General features: G+C 46.9%; 1 protein-coding gene across 7 annotated transcripts in view; it reads right to left on the bottom strand.

Annotated features, from left to right (window-relative positions):
* The window catches only part of MYO7A (myosin VIIA), a 136,955-nt gene that overhangs the window by 75,661 nt on the left and 42,258 nt on the right, over positions 1 to 19,036 (bottom strand). For 4 of the 7 annotated variants that reach the window (XM_083170196.1, XM_083170190.1, XM_083170192.1 and 1 more), the window contains exons 3-11: positions 12,999 to 13,112; positions 12,340 to 12,492; positions 8,793 to 8,810; positions 5,859 to 6,043; positions 4,898 to 5,019; positions 4,681 to 4,823; positions 3,599 to 3,712; positions 2,429 to 2,582; positions 184 to 260 (exon numbers count right to left, since the gene is read on the bottom strand). In XM_083170196.1, the coding sequence (XP_083026322.1) occupies positions 184 to 260; positions 2,429 to 2,582; positions 3,599 to 3,712; positions 4,681 to 4,823; positions 4,898 to 5,019; positions 5,859 to 6,043; positions 8,793 to 8,810; positions 12,340 to 12,492; positions 12,999 to 13,112 (1,080 nt within the window). The remainder of the gene's footprint in view (positions 1 to 183; positions 261 to 2,428; positions 2,583 to 3,598; positions 3,713 to 4,680; positions 4,824 to 4,897; positions 5,020 to 5,858; positions 6,044 to 8,792; positions 8,811 to 12,339; positions 12,493 to 12,998; positions 13,113 to 19,036) is intronic. The other 3 variants (XM_083170191.1, XM_083170193.1, XM_083170195.1) reach the window with 1 other exon arrangement.

The following is a 19,036-nucleotide window of genomic DNA, read 5'->3' as shown; positions in this document are numbered from 1 at the left end:
TCACGTGTAATCCGACTTTCAGTTCTACATGTTAAGAAAAGTAAATACAATTTAAAAATAGTTTCCTTTTAAAAGCAGACAACAGGTATCGCAGTGACACAAGTATTGTCACAATGTGTGCTGCACCCAGTGCCGTCTGTAACCCAGTGCCGGGATTAAAAAATCGTGCTGTGGGAAACTCACCTCTAGTAGCGTCGCCGCTGTGGTTAATGAGGTGGAATAAACCACTTCACAGGCGTCCAAGTTGTCGTACATGCGGGCTGAAAAAGTAAGGAGTATTAATCTGTGTTTATACAATATGTGGTTATGGGCGATACAATAAATCTGACATATGCGCACAGCGAGGGCAGCCATTGTGTTGCCTAAGCCAGTCATTACAGAAGACCCTATAACGATAATTTCTTATAGGATGAGGATCTAGGTGTCTTTATTATCTATGTTTTACACAGGTGCCATATGTTGTGTGCAGTTTGTACATTCTCCCCGTGCTTGTGTGGGTTTCCTCCTGGTACTCTGATTTCCTAACACAATCCAATAATATACTGGTAGGCTAATTCGCTCCCAACAAAAATGGGGCAGATGTATTAAGCCTGAATAAGAAATAAAGTGGAGATAATGTAAAAGGGTACTTGTGTATTTTCACGGCGCCCGATATATCGTATGCGATATTGGCTTATATATCGATGCGATCCAAAACAATTTTTGACCTGTTCATAACCCCACTAATATCCACTACACATGTAGCTGATTTTTTATAGTGTGGCAAGCGCAGCGAACCACCGAGCCTGAAGCGTGGCGAGCATACGCAGATTACTGCGCTCACCACACTATATAAAATCATTATGAACAGGTCAAAAATTGGTTCGGATCGCTTCGATATATATCGGCCGATATCACATCCGATAGAGCACAGCCAATGAATTGTACTTGAAAGTTACAGTTGGGAGTTGATTGGCCGGTGCATTATCTCCAGTTTATCTCTTCTCCAGGCTTAATACATCTTGCCCCATTAACCCTAAAAATGTCTGCGTGTGCATGCGGTAGGGAATGTAGATTGTAAGCTCCACTGGGGCAGGGACTGATGTGACTGTTCAACTATTCTCTGTACAGCGCTGCGGAATGTGTGTGCGCTATATAAGAAACTGAATTTAGAAAAGAATCTGAAAAGAACCCTTTGAGTGCCAAATGAATTTGTTAAAAATAGGTGTGGAAATTGCCCAAGCAAACATTTGTATTCATCATAATGACTGGTAATGTTTACCTTATATAGGAAATCTAATCTTTTTTTGGTACTTGTTTCATAGCACGGCGCCCATCGCATCATATACCATTGTGCTAAATAAGGTATACAATGGTATGTGATGCGATGTTGTAAAATAAAATATCGCATCGTATGCCATACAATGGAATACGATGCGTTCGTAGACGATTTTTTTATTGTACAAGCACCCTGATGGGTCCTTACAATGTTAAATGGCCCCCCATAGTAAACGCCACCCCCAGGATTAACGCCAACCCGAAGAGTGGCGAGCGCAGTGTGCCCGCGGGGGCGGCGGTACACGTCCTCTGACCCTTTCATACCCCCACTATCCACGTCGGCGTGGAGTTGACATTAGATAGTGTGGCGAGCGCAGCGAGCCACCGAGCCCGAAGCGTGGTGAGCGCAGCGAGCCCCGCGAGGGGACGCGGAATACATGTAAAGTACTACGCGTCTGCTCGCCACGCTTCGGGCTCGGTGGCTAGCTGCGCTCGCCACACTATCTAAAATCAACTCTATGCCGACGTGGATAGTGGGGGTATGAAAAGGTCGGAGGACGTGTACCGCCGCCCCTCGCGGGCTCGCTATGCTTTAGGTTTGCGCTTCGCCTTTGTGATGATAGTGGGGGTGGCGTGGGGGTGCATTTAACATTGTAAGCACCCATTAGGGTGCTTGTACAATTAAAAAACGCATTGCATCGCATGCGGCTATATGGCATGCGATGCGATGAAATCAGGTGCTGTAAGATGAACATCGGGAGGGGCGCCGTGCTAGGAAACAATTACTTTTTTTTTACATTTTTCATTTGAATTTATATAACAAATGTGAGCGACGGTGGAATTTTTCATGAATATTTTGAACATCTCTTTAGAGATGGCGCTCAAAGGGTTAATCAATGATACAAACATTTATCTGGAATAACTAAGCAGAGGATGTTGTAGAGATGAATCCAGTGGTAGCCCTCAAGTAAAGCATCTGATTGGCTACATTGTGAAATAACCTTAATCGTCCCCTGATGAAGTTGTGTGTAATCCCACAATGAAACGCGTCAGCCGATGCTCCGGAACTACCACTGGACCGATCTTTACAACATCCACAGTCTTGTAATAATATATCAGCAAGAAAGCAGGGGCGGAGCCAGGGCCTAGAGCCGGCAGCCGAGCCTATTACCTTCATAGCGGAGATTGCCCATGTGCAATATGGCAGCCAAAAGCCGGGAGATCTCCCAGTTCTCGGTATCAGTAAACATCAGTACTTTCATGGCGGATCGAATGTTGGCATATTCCTTACTGTCGTCTCTGCCGTCGCAGGTCGTGCATTTCCCCTGAAAGAGACATCGACCCAAAGCACAGAGGGTCACATAGGAGGGACATGTTTGGAATATTATCAGGAGGGGACTGTGAGAGCGAGGTCTCGGCCTTTGCACATTTGGCTGCAGATGTACACAAGGGAAGGAGTTTTAGGGTAATTCAGACCTGCTCTCTAGGCTGCGTATAACTGCTGCTTAGAGAGTAGCTAAACGCCGCCCCGTTTCCATAGACCTCCCATCTTAGTAAATTTACCCCAAAGAGCATGTGCCGGGATGTAATAGGAGCTGATTTTGCTACAATTTTGTGAAATCTCCGATGAGCTGCTGCTAAAAAGTCCGACCCGGCTGTTTTGCCCATGTTAGACATACAACTCGGCCGATATAAATCGGAATATAGAGGCAGAAAGTCGGACGCTAAACAGCTCTGTAAAGTCAGACATAATAGAGCGGGTTTGTTTGGGTGAGTTCTATTTGTTTATATACAAGTACAAAAGGACGGCACATTTGTAACAAATGAGCAGTTTAAAAATTATTTCTAACCTTAAAAATGCGAAATATACTTATTTTTGTCAAAATAACTCATGTAATGTACATGCATCTTATGAGCATCGCTGTTGTAATCAGATGCACAAACAACTTCTGCTGATTAAAACAATATGCAGCACTGTATCGGCATAAGACATGTTCTGCTACAGTGTTTCCCAGCCAAACAATGTAACATTATTTGGTATGCAAATACCGATGTAGCTAACCTCACTCAATGCCGGCGCCCGCCAGATCCTCTCCTCTGGCGAGCGCCGGCGATAGGGACTGGGCCGCGCGTCTCACGTGCACGTGCGTCCCAGTATCACGGAGACGGGCAGGGTGGCGAGGGGGACCGGCGGCTACGGCGGGGGAGGTGGCGGGGACCTGGGGCAAGCTCCTTTGCCATGGGGCAAGCATACGCAAAATCTAGACAAGCCGCATATAATAGTATGTCACTGTATACCAAATAATGTTAAATTATGAAAGGGGTCTAAACCCACACTCACCATACAGAGGTAGTTGTAGTCGGTGGCTTGGCCTAGCCCCAGCTTCTTCTTCTGTTCTGCAGACATCCCTTTCAGCATACAGTAGAAGACGTGGTAATTCCGCTCATCCTGAGCCTGAGAACCAGTAATAGTAATTACAGTACACAGCATGTCTAGATGTTAATGGTAAGCCAGGGCTGGATGTAAGGCTACATGGGCCTGTGGCTAAAATATTCAGGGGCCTATTATGAGAAGCAGAAAGTTTGTGTCCACTGCTATGTGGGTGTGACCAGTGATGTGTAGGTGTGACAAGTTCTGAGTGGGTGTGACCAGTGAAATGTTGGTGTGACCAGTTCTGCATGGGTGTGACCAGAGATGTGTAGACTTGACCAGTTCTGCGTGGGTGTGGCCAGTGATGTGTTTGTGTGCCAAGTTCTGTGTTGGTGTGACTAGTGAAGTAGGAGTGTGGCCTGTTCTTCATGGGTGTGTCCATTGATGTGTGGGTGTGGCCAGTGACATGTAGGTGTGACCAGTGAAGTGTGGGTGTGGCCAGTTCTGCATGGGTGTGCTCAAAACAGTGTGGGCAGTGCCATGTGGGCATCTACACTCCTACACTTTCAGCAGCAATGTCTCCTTAATTACATAACAGATAAACATCCATTATTACTAAACAGACAATCCTTAACAATTAATGAGGCACAGGTGCAATTGCAATGCACAGTATCTGGAAAGTACTGGAAATGTATTGCCCGTTTCTGGGCAGTTGCTATTCAGATGGATGAAGGCAGCCCATTTGATGGGTGTGCAATGGGAGCCCTGTGGGCCTGTCCCCAATAGTGGTTGTGCACAGAGCAATCTGCACACTCACATCTGTGTGTAGCTTGTCCCAAGATTTTTCCTGTGTGGCACTATGTGTACGTCCAAGTCACCATCAAAGCACCCGTGCCTATAAATTTCTGTGCCCAATTTATATCAAAATATGTGTAAAGTTAATAATAAACATACAGTAATACCCCGTTATCTCCCAAGGTCATTATAAATCTCAGACTGACTGTTGGCGCTATATGTAGACAGATCAATGAGCGTGGACAATGTTTTTGCACCTGTCTGCAGACACGAGACTTCTCCAGCAAGTACTGCTCGATCTTGGCCCCCTCGATGGCTCCTTTCTTGTTGAAATGTATGTCGATGTATTTTCCAAACCGGCTGGAGTTGTCATTGCGAATGGTCTTGGCGTTGCCGAAAGCTGGAAGTGCAGAGTGCGGATCAGTGAGAGCCACAGTCAGATACCGTACAGTAATTACAGTATGGTCCCCTTACCCTCTAAGATAGGATTGGCTTCTAGTACTTGCTGTTCTATCCACGAGTGCTGCCCGCTGATTGCTGCCAGGAACTGCAGGATTAACTTGGTGCTTTCCGTCTTACCAGCGCCGGACTCACCGCTGCAACAGACCACAACACCATGGCGGACTTTATTACATACAGCAACGACAATGAAAATCATATTAATATAGAATAATAAATTACATATAAAAGATCTGTTTCTGCGACGGGTAGCGCTACAGAAAATAAAGGTATGTCTACCCCGTCTTCTGCGCATACCGAAGCAAGTGGCGCTGTCTTTGGGCATCCTCTTCCCTCAGGGGTAACTCAGATGTCCAATGTACATGCATAGAATTGGCTCCCACGTTTGGACACAGCAGTGGATTATTATATTTTTATATCACTGTGGCGGACTAAAAGAAGATTCTTGGGGATAACCATTTTTCTTAGTTTGCTTTTTCAGCCTGATCTCATTGATTCGCGAATTTGGCCAGTATTACGTGATTACCATGGAAACCACAGTTACATGGCACATGACTTGTCTCAGTAAGCAGAAGTGCTTTGGGGAGGCCCTTTGAGCTACAGTATGTCTCCTCTGTCTGATGTAAACCTTTCTCCTTCACCTCCCAGATCTGCTGTCACATGATATAAAGATAGTTGTGAACCTGTGAGTAACTGGCGGCCATACTACAGAGAGATTTTGAAAAGGTAACAACGATTTTTGTAGAAGGACATTTAAGGACATGATTGATGGTGACATTCATGCTTAAAGGGTACTTTACTGCTATTATAAGTAAAAGATAAAAAAACCTTCTACAGTATGTGGGATTTTCCCTGATTTCCCTTTGCTATCACACTGGGATTTAAACCAAAATTTAAAGTGCGCTCTCCTGCTGGAATAATTGGCAGTGTTGTTTATACTGCATTGGTATATACTAGCGGGCAGGGGGACACTCACCTAATGATACAGCACTGGTCCTTGCTGTTCCGCTGCATGTTAAAGTAGCAGTTGTCAGCTATGGCAAAGATGTGCGGCGGCATTTCTCCAATCTTCTTATTGGTGTACAGGCGAATCTGGTCCGGGGTATAGATGGGCAGTAGTTGGTAGGGGTTCACCGCAACTAATATCGACCCGGTGTACGTCTGGAAGAGAAATACGCGGAAAGGGAAACCGACATCACGTATCCGTTTATTGAAAGCTCTGATTTGGGTTTAGATCAATAAAAGTCACTAAATAACCGTAATTAATGTTCTGCGGTTCTTGACATTGTTTTCTATACAAAAGTGGCCACATACACTTAAGGGTGAATTTACGAACATGGGAGTCCTATTGAAGATGAATACTGTTGGTCGCTGTTTCCGCCTGGCGGAAATAGTGACCAGGATTAAATAACTCCCTTAATCTGATAGGTTGCCATGGGCAACACCCCATCTTCAATATAACTCCCATCTTAGTAAATGTACCCCATAGTGCCTTTACGTCGCACAGTGCGCGGCGCTAGGTGCGACTTAGAAGCGCAGCATTTATTTAGCTGTATATATTGCATCTTAGTCGCATCCTAGGGTCCAGCAGTGCATCAGAGGCTTCTAGGTTCTGTGTGTACGCTGCAAGGGATGCTGGGAGGGATCCCGGTGGCTGATGGGGCAGGAGACAACTGCAAGGACACCAACACTGCATAAACTGTACATTACTGTTAGGATCAGTGCAGTTACCCGTATAGTATAAACAATGACATGTCACGTACATAAGTGTCATGCAACTGACGATAAGCAAATGTGCAGCCGTGTTTTATGACAGGGAGCAGAACACATATTATTGTCACTGTGTCAGAAACGCCAGATACATAAAAATATACAATTCAGACCTGATCGCACGCCCGATAATTCGAAGGCTGGACATTTATCGATAGAATGCGCACACGTACGGCCTGTAGTACGCATGTGCGAGGCGATAAAATCCAGAACGTTTTTTTTGTTTTGTATCGTTGGCTGTACGCAAGTTGATATACAGACTTTGGGGGTAATTCAGACCAGCCGTAGATTGGTGCTTTGCGAGCCATGTAACGCCGCCCGCCGCATATTATCCCCGCAGCAATGCGAATAGATGTTTTGCATAAAAATCTATGTGCAGGCTTGCGTGCGGGGCGGAAATCATTCAATGGTCACGGACCACCATATGATTTCTGTAATGCTCACTAATCTAAGTCACTCTCTGGATGCAGCCCCCCCCCCGTTCGCACGGCACACCCAGTCTTTTTCAGGGGTACACCCAGGAAACGCCACCCTGGCCGCCTACTCCACGCCCAACCCGCTGCAAGCACCTTGGAGACAATGCAAGTCTCCGAAGGCGCCCGCTGAGAAGACCTTCGCAGATCTTAAACATCGAAGTCCCCGTACGAACCAATGAGGAAGTTCGCAAATCAGAATGACCCCTTCATGTGTACAAGGGACGCAGTTATACTCCCGGCAATTGGGGCGCCGGCTGACAGAATCCGGGCGCCGGAATCACGACTGTTGTCAGAATACTGGTCCCGGAACTTCAGAATGGATCAGAGGATGCCAACACCGGAATCTTGTCAGCCGGCATCCAGAACGTCAGTATCTCGGGATGGGTTAGGCTACCAAGTAATGCGGATTTGGGGGCTCCACCTGTATGGAACATTTCAGCGGAAGCCTTTACCCACAGGTGTCAAACACAAGGCCCGCGGGCCAAATCCGGCCCGCCAGACCTCGTCATGTGGCCCACGCGAGGAGATAGCACGCAGGGGCAGTGTGTCTAAAACAGGTGTGCTGCGGGCCGCGTCCTCATCCGCGGCCGCCATACCTGTTCGTCCACTGTCGGCGGCCATGTTCCTGTAGGCACATATGTATGCGGTTACAGAAACATGGCCGCCGGCCTCCACGGCTACGTGGAGGAGGGCCCGGCCGCCTGTTCCCTCTGATGCCCGGCAGTGACAGACACTGGGTGGGGACGTCATGACGATGACGCCGCCCGCCCATGCGTCTGTAGAGAAGTAGGAGCAGGCAGGGAAGCTGGACCGGGAGTCGGAGACAGTGTGGCCGCAGCAAGCAGTGAAGAAAAGCTGGAAGCTGCAGCAGCTGCAGGACAGACGGAGAAACAGTAAGTGAGGATGAGGATCACACTCACAATAAAAAAATATATATATATCTGCTGTTTCCTGAGGTGTCCCCGTGTATAATAATAATAATGCCATGACACCACAGGCTGCTCCTCCTGTATAATCATTTATGTGTCATGGCATTACTTTTATTATATTATACAGGGGGAGCAGTCTGTGGTGTCATGGCATTATTATTATACAGGGGGAGCAGCCTGTGGTGTCATGGCATTCATTTTATATTATACAGGGGGAGCAGACTGTGGTGTCATGGCATTATAATTATACAGGGGGACCTACAGATACAACCGGCCCTTTGAGGGTGACCAAACTGCTGATGCGGCCCCCGATGAATTTGAGTTTGACACCCCTGCCTTTACCCGTCCTCCAGATCTGTCTATAGAACTCAAGAAATAATTGAATGTAACCTTGTCCCGCGCATACGTACAGCGGAGGCGGCCATTCTATTCTCATGGCTGGGTAGAAATGCTGCTACAGCTGCGAGAGCACACGTAGAACAGTGTTACACACGTAGAACGCACATGTTACATGCACCAAACATGCATGTAACATGTGCGCCATGGTGTAGATGGTGCAATAAGTAACATTTGGGGCGACCTCGGAGTGACTTGCGGTTGCGCTGATGACAATGACAGCTGGGAAAGTGATACATGATGGTGGTTGGGTGACCATGGGATGATGACGAGGAAATGAAGGCCGTCACGGAGACAATGGATGCTGATGTCTCGATGGATATAATGTATCATACTTACCCGTCCTCCACAGTTAGTCTTAGGAAAGAAAAATGTATAATAGAATATTATAACAACAATTTAACTGTATAAAGCCTAAAGTGAGAATAATAAATGACAAATAGCATAAAGCGTTGGGAAAGTCTGTCTGTACTACGTGTTCACTAATTCTATATAATAATTTGCTAACACTGCTCCTCTCCTCTATGGGGGGGGAATTCAAGTGTTGTGCATGACATCGACCACTAGATGGTGCCCGATGGAGCAATTACAATGTTTCTCCGTTTGGGCCGCCAGCGCTGACATTACTGTCATGTTGTTCAGTCGCATTGACAGGCTGGTAACTAGTATATAAATAATCCTTATTTTATTGAGTATAATCTCTTCTCGCTGGTACTGTATGCTTACACGTGACAGCATTTCCACCTTCGGATGACTTGTATTCATTGGCTTCTTCCTGCTAATTCTACTAAATAATAAAACATTGTGTTCCCCTCTCTTTCTTCTGTGTGTTTCAGCCCTGTGTTTATATCATAAGGACAATCACTATAGGACACAAGGATTCGGCATGAAAATCCGGCGGTCGGGATCCCGGCGTTCAAAATCCCGAACGCCGAAATCCCGACAAGGGGGGGGCGTGGATCACCCCACCTTGCGGGCTCGCTGCGCTCGCCACGCCGGGATCCCGACCGCCGGGATTTTAAACTGCATCCCAAGCCGGTCTCTGGATCCAATGCAGGGAGTACAACAAAGGCATCACCCAGGGCACAGGGCAGAATAAAACCCTACAGATGATATAAATACAGGAATGAAAAGCACAGTATGCAGCAATGTACCATCCAGCCGCAACTGAAGCAATCTGGAGAAGAGAACAACTTGGACCCAATTCTTGTCGTTTTTCTCATCTTTGTCCTTAATATAAAGATAATGGCTAAATAAGAATATAATTTGGTGAGCATCTGGGCCTATTAACAATTCACATTTTGTTTATAGTTTGCTGACAGCGGCCATCTTTAAAAAAAAAAGGTTACTATTGCAGGGTGGCAGAGTGGGTGTGACCATGTCACATTGTGGGCGTGGCTGCACCACATTGATGTGACTGACATCCCTGGGCACTTGGACCACTAGGCTAACCTCTCTTTCTCCTCCAATAAAATCAGCCCTCATTGTTGAATGGACCACCCCCTGTGATATTGATTCTCTTTTGTGGTGGGCGGAGCATCATCACGTTACACTGCGTGATGTCATTGTGTGGCGGTGGCTGGTGCTGTTTTGATTTCAAATATATTTTGGGGTGCTATCCATAGATATGATTGCGGGTAGCACAAATGTAGCAATCACCCATAGCGTGCACAGAGCTGGCTCCTATGCCCACACTGCGTCCTGATAACCCTGCCCCCCACCATAATGACCTTGCCCCCCAGTGTATGCACCATGACGACCCTGCCCCCACTGTGCGATGACATCACTGTTCCTCACATCTTCCCCATGGGCCAAAAAGTATGGGATTCTGACAGTGGTGTTGTGTGCACGAGGGGCAGATTTAGGCATCACACCGCCCCTAGGCACAACATTACTGGTCGCACCCCCCCTCCCATCACGTCACTGCCCGCTTCTTGCCAGGCCAGTCCTCACGCCCTCCAGACCGCCAAAGCAGCCACAATGTCAAACCACCACGTACCACCACAGTTTGTGGCATTCCCCTTCCCTGTATTTGTTGCACAATAAAAAAATTAGTTTAGTAATTACAAAAACAGAGATAAAATCACCTCATTAATCAAGCGGCCGAGCCGGGGGGAGCATTCGGTGTCGCACCCCAACAAGTGGTGCCCCTAGAGGGGAATCCACCCCTGGTGTGCAGTTCTCTGAGCAGCTCACAAACACTCTACCAGCACTAACGCCAGTGGTTGGCAGAACGCCTGCTACGTGTAAAACCCACATAAAGCCAGACGTAAACAACAGTGCCCTCAGTAAGTAAACACGTAGTAATACCATCCATCCCTGTTTATGCTGGCAGCATTGCTGTACTGTATACTCGCACCAGTAATATAAGGTCACACACCAGCTCTGCTCCTGAAACCCATCTGCCTTCCTTGGCATGAATAATTCAGGGCGATGCGAGGGTTAATTCTACTCGCACAATGGCAGCAGAAACACACTTCAGCCAGCCCATTAAACCTTAATGTAGACAGTGCGTAGCTGAACAATACACTCGGGCCAGGGCTGAGGATGTCTGCGGGTCATAATTATCTCCCTCAGTCACTCGTGCAAACTCGTAAACATGGCGCCCGGTTACCGTTGCCAGGTCAGCCATCGAAACCCAAACACAAAGAAAATCCTTGCACTGCAATTTGTTTGGTTACGGTATAGTGGATAGACAATGTCTAGGCCAAAAAGATCATTAATAGTTGACAGTGGCTGGGTCGACACCTGAAAATGGACGACATACCATATGTTGACATTGCCAAGCTTAAGGTCGACATGGTTGACACATTTCTTGTCTATGTCGACATATGTGGACACCATATAAGCCAGGCATGTCCGAACTGTGGCCCTACAGCTGTTGTGAAACTACACATCCCAGCAGGCCTTGCAATAGTTTTAACATTCCCTAATAGCAAAACTGTGGCAAGGCATGATGGGACTTGTAGTTTCACAGCAGCTGAAGCCAATTGTTTGGACATGCCTGATATAAGTGTACCACGTCCCCTCGTATGGCCAGCTTGGAAAAAAATTTGAAAAACTCAAGTCAACCTTTTGAGTGTTGACCATGTTCATGTCGACCTAAAGTTTGTGTCGAACTTCTGTCAGTGTCGACCTATGTTATGTCAACCACTTCCAAGTTTCTACCTAGTCACTGTCGACCTAGATATTGTCGACCCATGGACTCCATGCCAATTTGTTCACACAACAGCACACTTATCTGTATTGGAAAACCGCAAGCAAGCACTCACATACCTCCCAACTTTTGCAGCTCAGCAGTCGGGACGGTGCTGCTGCGCGCCGCAGGTGCGCCAAAATTTTCGGGGCGTGGCCTAATTTGGGGGCATGGCCTATACTCGCGGCTCCCCCGGGAGGCCACGCCCCCCATTTTGCCGCTATGGGGGCATGACCTAGAGGCTCTGTGAGCCTCTAGCCATGCCCCCAGCCCCCTGGCTGCGGGAATAGACGCTGTGTGCATGCGCACAGCGTTTATTCCCCACTGCTTAGCAGCTGACAGGGGGGACTCCCAACAGCCCCCCCACACCGCGGGACACTGCTGCCCGCGGGTGGGACAGCGGGACAGGCCCTGATAATCGGGACTGTCCCGCTAAAATCGGGACTGTTGGGAGGTATGCGCTCAGTGACTGGGCACCTCCCGTAGACACACAAAAGGAGGCGGCCATTTTGTAACTGAAGTAATATTCTATAGTCTAATGCTTTTAACTGGAAATAGGTAGAAACCTTACACACAGATACGACAGACTCACAACAACTCCGGCCTACTCGTTTAAGAAATGGCAAATAATATTAAGGTTCCTTTCAGGGATGCAATAATTAATCAGCAGCCATGACACATAACACTCACATATATGAGGTGATCCCGGTATCTGATGAGCAGGTTGCGAAGGATCCCAGCCTCGTTGAGATCTCCCAGGCGGATCATGTCTTCCACTCCGTGGATTGAGGTCGGGTGCATGGGTTTAATGTGCGTGGCATTTTGGGGAGAAATCCAGTCTTCCTGTAAGTGAGATCAACCGAGGAAGTCATATTGTCGATGTTGAATACTTTTGCCATCGAAGGGGGAGAAGTGGATGGTTTCCCTCTCGATGCAACACCAAAACCGATGGTTTTTTTTTCTCAAAGTGCTGGGACACTGAGCATAGCCCCGCCCCCAACAACCCAGAAGCCCCAGACCCACATTCTGATTGGCTAACAGGACGGTCAGTCAAAGAAAATAGATGACCATTGATAGGTAAAACTATCGATGGTCATCCATCATATAGTTTGATACTATTGATGGCTGGTTGCAGTGTTGCCATAGATGGCAATCATCGATGGCGACTGCACCAATGGCCATCCCTAATTCCGTTGACATTTGTACCTGCCGTATGGCGCAGGTTCTACGCCTGTACGTGGTCTCTATGAAACCCCCCTCGTCTCTCTCCTATTAACTCCTATAGTGCAGACTGCAGAGCAATAGATTGGCATATAATTTTAGTATAGAAATCCAGATACTGTACATACATTTCCTTCATCATCCAGGACCTGTATCTGACCGGAGTCACAGAGCTTAACCACAGCTCCGACCGGAACCTCAAACTCCCGTCCCGTCTTGAGGTCCAGCCAGACATAATCGCCCTGTAATCAAGCACAGTAGATGGGTGTCAGTATTATTATTACTGACCATTACACGTTGTCATTTCTATTATGTCTGTAAATTCTCATTATCTGTTATTATCTTGTATTAATAGGTCATATTTACTGAAAACAGAGTTTACATTGACAAAAATAAATAAACTACATATAATCAAGTTAATTAATCAGATTGTAAATGTATTTTTAACATTTATATATAAGCGATAACATATACTACATAGCCCTTCACAGTTGGGAACAAACACAGTAATACAACAATACCAGGTATTAACAAAAGGGGACGGAGGTCAGAGGGTCCTGCTTGCAAGCTAAGAGTTCCGGTGGTCTATTAATGCAGAACATGGGAGGGGGGGGGGTGTCAAAGGGGACAGTCATCCCGGGCCTCAAGGTTTAGAGGGGCCCCGAGACTCACAGATTGAGGCAGGCATTGGAGAGTCCAGCTTGGGCAATCATCATCATTGCACTTCAGGCTAAATACACCCATGAGGCTGTGCTGCACTGCTGAAGAGTCAGAGGAGCATGTGATGATCTGTGATTGGAGGAGCCTGTCACATGCTCCTCCAATGGAGATCAGCAGCTGTAGAGCAGCCTCATGGGAGTGACACACACACACTGACTGTGACTGAGGACATGTGATTGGTCTGCTCTGCTGGCTGCTGCTGCCTGATGCTGTGGGGCTCCTGCTGTGAGTACACTGTGCCTTATATGGGAGCACTAGATTATACCATGAGGCAGATTTCTAAAGTGGGGGGGATTGGGTGCTGTACTGTGGCATAATGTGTGGGCATTATGTGTTTGGACTGCAGTGTGGTATAATATGTGATGTGTGTATTGTGACTGTATGTATGATATATGTATGTATGTATGTATGTATGTATGTATGTATGTATGTGTAATATAATGTGTGTGTGTTTTGTGTATGTATGTATGATATGTATATGTATGTATGTATGTATGTATGTATGTGTGTGTGTGTTTTGTGTATGTATGTATGTATGTATGTATGTAAGGTTTCTTCTTAAGGCATAAGAAATAAAGAATGACACTGGTCTTTGTTCCTGGAGTATTTGGTAGAGGGTGCAACAGGACGGGATACAGTTAGGTTGACAGTCATTAGGTCGACACCGATGGGTCGTCAGGCAACAAGGTCGACAGGGTTCTAGGTCGACATTGAAGAAGGTTGATATGGGTTTTTCACTATTTTTTGAGCCGACATGTGCCGACAGGAGGTATTTCATGCCCTACCATCCACTAGGGCGTGGTGGGAGAATAAAATAGTGTCCCAAGCACAGCGAGGCACCGTGCCAGAAACATTGCAAGCAAAGCGAGGGGCTGCGGTTGACTTCCAACTGTGTCCATGTCGACTTTGTCGACATTCGGGTAAAAAACAGTGAAAAAAACCATGTCGACCTGTCGACCTAAAACCCTGTTGACCTAGTTGCCTGTCGACCCAACGGTGTCGACCTAAATACGATCCACACCCAACAGGACGGAGGAGTGGCAGACATTGTTCAGCTGGGTACACACTAGCGGATTCCCACGATCGTAACTATATCGCTGGTGCTGTGGAAAAACAATATAACGTATACACACTTCACGATATTGGTCATTGACATTACCAGTCCCCCGCTGCGTACACGCAGTCATGAACGATGCAAGAAGGAGGCATGGCCTATAATTTGTGTAATTCTGCAAGGTCACGTCCCATTTTGACACTTTGGGGGCATGGCCCAGAGTATCTGTGAGCCTCAGAGACACTGCCAGCCCCGGGAGGGACACAGGAATGTCCTCGAAAACCGGGACGTTCCCGCGGTAAACGGGACAGTTGGGAGGTATGCAGGTGGTGTCTCACTTGGTCTTCCTCTTCGATGTTGTTCCATACAATAAATCAGTGTTGATCAATGCTCGAGCAATGGATGGTTTAAAATACAACTGATTCTTGGTCATTGAATCCAGACAGTCTATACTCCAGCAGCCATGGCACATCAATACAGCAGCCATGGCACATCAATAAAGCAGCCAAGTCACATCAATACAGCAGCCATGTCACATCAATACAGCAGCCATATCACATCAATACAGCCGAAATGTCACATCAATACAGCAGCCATGGCACATCAATAAAGCAGCCAAGTCACATCAATACAGCAGCAAAGTCACATCAATACAGCAACCATGTCACATCAATACAGTAGCCATGGCACATCAATACAGCAGCCATGGCACATCAATACAGCAGCCATGGCACATCAATAAAGCAGCCAAGTCACATCAATACAGCAGCAAAGTCACATCAATACAGCAGCAAAGTCATATCAATACAGCAGCCATGGCACATCAATACAGCAGCCATGTCACATCAATGCAGCCGAAATGTCACATCAATACAGCAGCCAAGTCACCTCAATACAGCAGCCATGTTACATCAATCGAGCAACCAATTCACATCAATACAGCAGGCAAGTCACAGCACTACAGCAGCCAAGTCACATCAATGCAGCAGCCAAGTAACATCAAAACCAAAGCTATTGCACATTAATACAGCAGGCAATTCACATCTCTACAGCAGCCGTGGCACATCAATACAGCAGATATGGTAATACAGCATCAAGTCACATCAATACAACAGTCAAGTCATATAAATATAGCAGCCATGTCACATCAATCCAGCAACCAAGTCACATCAATACAGCAGTCAAGTCAGCAGGCATGTCACATCTCTAAAGCAGCCATGGAACATCAATACAGCAGCCAAGTCATATCAATACAGCAGCCAAGTCACATCAATACAGCAGCTACGGCACATCAATACAGCAGCCAAGTCATATCAATACAGCAGCCAAGTCACAATAATACAGAAGCCAAGTCACATCAATACAGCAGCTACGGCACATCAATACAGCAGCCAAGTCACAATAATACAGACGCCAAGTCACACCAATACAGCAGCTACGGCACATCAATACAGCAGCCAAGTCACATCAATACAACAGCCAAGTCACATAAATATAGCAGCCATGTCACCTCAATACAGCAGCCATGGCACATCAATACAGCAGCCATGTCATATCAATACAGCCAAAAGTCACATCAATACAGCAGCCAAGTCACATCAATACAGCAGCCACGTAACATTAATACCAAAGCTATGGTACATCAATACAGTAGGCAAGTCACAACTCTAAAGCAGCCATGGCACATCAATACAGCAGATATGGTAATACAGCATCAAGTCACATCAATACAATTAAAATTTCCATTGAAATCCAGAACACTCCTGACCATGCACACACAGAACAATTGAGTAAAGAATCAGAGGGTTAGATGGGCCATTTAAAGACTTCAAACCTATATTCCCCATCACTGCCACATTCAGTCCCCCCCCCCCTAAAAATAGGCACTATGCGCCTTCGAGTCCCCCTCTACTAATCCTCACCCCACCACTGGCAGCCAGAGAGAGAGGTTGGCTGGGAACAGTCTGTGGTAGCGGCGGACAGGAGATCTCAGAACTCCCATTCAAATCAATGGGCGTCCACTAATTGGTTGAGAGAGTACTCAGCCAATCAGCAGCCACCCAAACGGATGCACTAGTGGTGTCAAAACATAATTTATATTGTAGACAATGCCTTAAAAAGAGCTGTCCGCTGTACTGGCCTCTATGCATGTAAGTGTTAAGTCATGGCTGTAACCATAGTGGGTGCAAGAGGGGCCATTGCTATGGGGCATTCAATAAAAAATGGTTGCAGGGTTTTCGTTTGCTCCAGTGGTCTCCCCACCATCTTTGTACTGGGGAGGTGGCTACTGGGAGATGTAGTTCTCCCAGCTGGTGCCTTTTGGACGATCCCATACATGGGGTGAAGTGGGGGTTTCACACATATACTCATGCACACACACTGACACATTAGGGGTGATTCAGCACCGCTCGCTAAGAAGTGGTCGTTCACTGCTTAGCGAGTGGCTTATCGCCGCCCGGCCATACAATTGAACATGAATCAGGCCCATACTTACAAGCACTCACACACACTCACACAAATGAACACACTCACCACTGCTGCAGGAGTCCAGATCCTGATGCTGGAGAAGACAACGCTTCGGAAGGTAAGTAATTACTGACTAATTAAGCTAATTGGAAACTTCCAAATGCTTAATTAGTCCACAGTGGGTGGTGCCTCCAGGGTGCCAGAGCAAGTCCCGAGGGGATGCGGTGCACTTAAAACTGTGACCATGGCGACTGCGTCGACAATCGGGTCAAAACAACAGTGAAAAACCCCAGGTCGACAGTTTGACTGTTGACCTAACCCATGTCGACCTAACGCATGTACACCTGTCGACATTCTGCCGTGTCGACCTAGACACCTTCCAGTATGTCGACTCAACAGTGTCGACCTAATGACTGTCAACCATCATTAGGTCGACCCAATGGTCCCAACCTACCTGCTGTCATTATGGAGGTCTTTATTGCTAGTGGGTGTGCATCGGTTGGTCACTAGCAAGTTGTTAGACAGTCATTAGGTCGACATGCAGGAAGGTCGACATGAGTCTAGGTTGACATGGGTTAGGTCAACAGGGGAAATGACGACAGGTTCATTAGGTCGACATGGGTAAGGTCGACAGTGAAAAGTCGATTTTTTACTTTTTTTTTTTACCCTTATGTCCAAGTGGATGGTGGGCATGAAATACATGTTGTGTCGACATGGACACCAAAACGTACCACCATGTCCCCTCGCATGGCTCGCTGTCCTCCCCATGCTTCGGGCAAAGTGCGTAGCGCTCGGCACACTATTTTATTCTATTGGATGGTAGGGCAGGAATACCACCTGTAAGCACGTCGGCTCAAAAAATAGTAAAAACCTCATGTCCACCCATGTCGACCTAATGACCCTGTCGACCTAACCCATGTCAACCTAATTACTCTGTCGACCTAACCCATGTCGACCTAATGACCATGTCGACCTAATGACCCTGTTGACCTCACCAATGTCGACCTAATGACCCTGTCGACCTAACCCATGTCGACCTAATGACACTGTCGACCTAATGACCCTGTTGACCTCACCAATGTCGACTTAAAGTCTTTTCGACCTTAATGCATGTCGACCGAAACTAATGTCGACCTAAACTCATATTGACCAATCTGCATGTCGACCTAGTGGTGTCGACCTACTTGGTGGTGACCCAATGACCGTATCCCATTGCTAGCATCCCACACGGAGTGCCCACAAGGATCTACCGGTTCCTCAATACTATATATAAATGTTGCCGACACATGATCTGATAAACAAGAAAGTCACCACAAACGCTGATGGGAATGGCGTTCTCGCCGCATTCATTAGGTGCAATTTGGTAGCAATCAGCTTCCAGAAAACCCTTAAAGCCGAATTGATCGTTCGCTTTGTGATATTTTGTGGATTTGGCAGCCGCATTGTCAGAATGATTCTGTCATTGTTTTATCCCACCGCTATTGATCAGCTTATGGCAATGCTGAGGTTGGACACAAAGATGGAACAGAAACAACACGATAAAGAAAGACAAACCGCCCCAGCCATTCCTATGAATAATTCATCCTGTGGTTTCTAAAACATAAGTGTGCAAGAACCAAGGAGACACCGGGCCGAGAGGGAGACACAAGATAGCAAGGATCGGGGCACACAGCACATATAAATAAGCAATCCTATATAAATGTCAATGACCAGATCCCACTGACACCGGGCTGGCCGGTACATGATGTTATATCTCAGGGAGTACTCAGCTTATACCATGCATCCAATCACTGACAAGCAGCTGCTCTGTGATTACCAGATACCATTGAGACTTCTTCAAACAGCATTTGCCCAGTATTTACAATTGCTGGCATGGCATCGATGGACTATCAGCCATTGTGCAACAAAGCGATCCTCGATATGTCT

Source organism: Crinia signifera, chromosome 2 (genome assembly GCF_055691185.1).
Source record: "Crinia signifera chromosome 2, ASM5569118v1, whole genome shotgun sequence".
NCBI classification, from domain to species: domain Eukaryota; kingdom Metazoa; phylum Chordata; class Amphibia; order Anura; family Myobatrachidae; genus Crinia; species Crinia signifera.
Note: the sequence above shows the minus strand (reverse complement) of the source record. Positions and strands in the feature narration are given on the sequence as shown.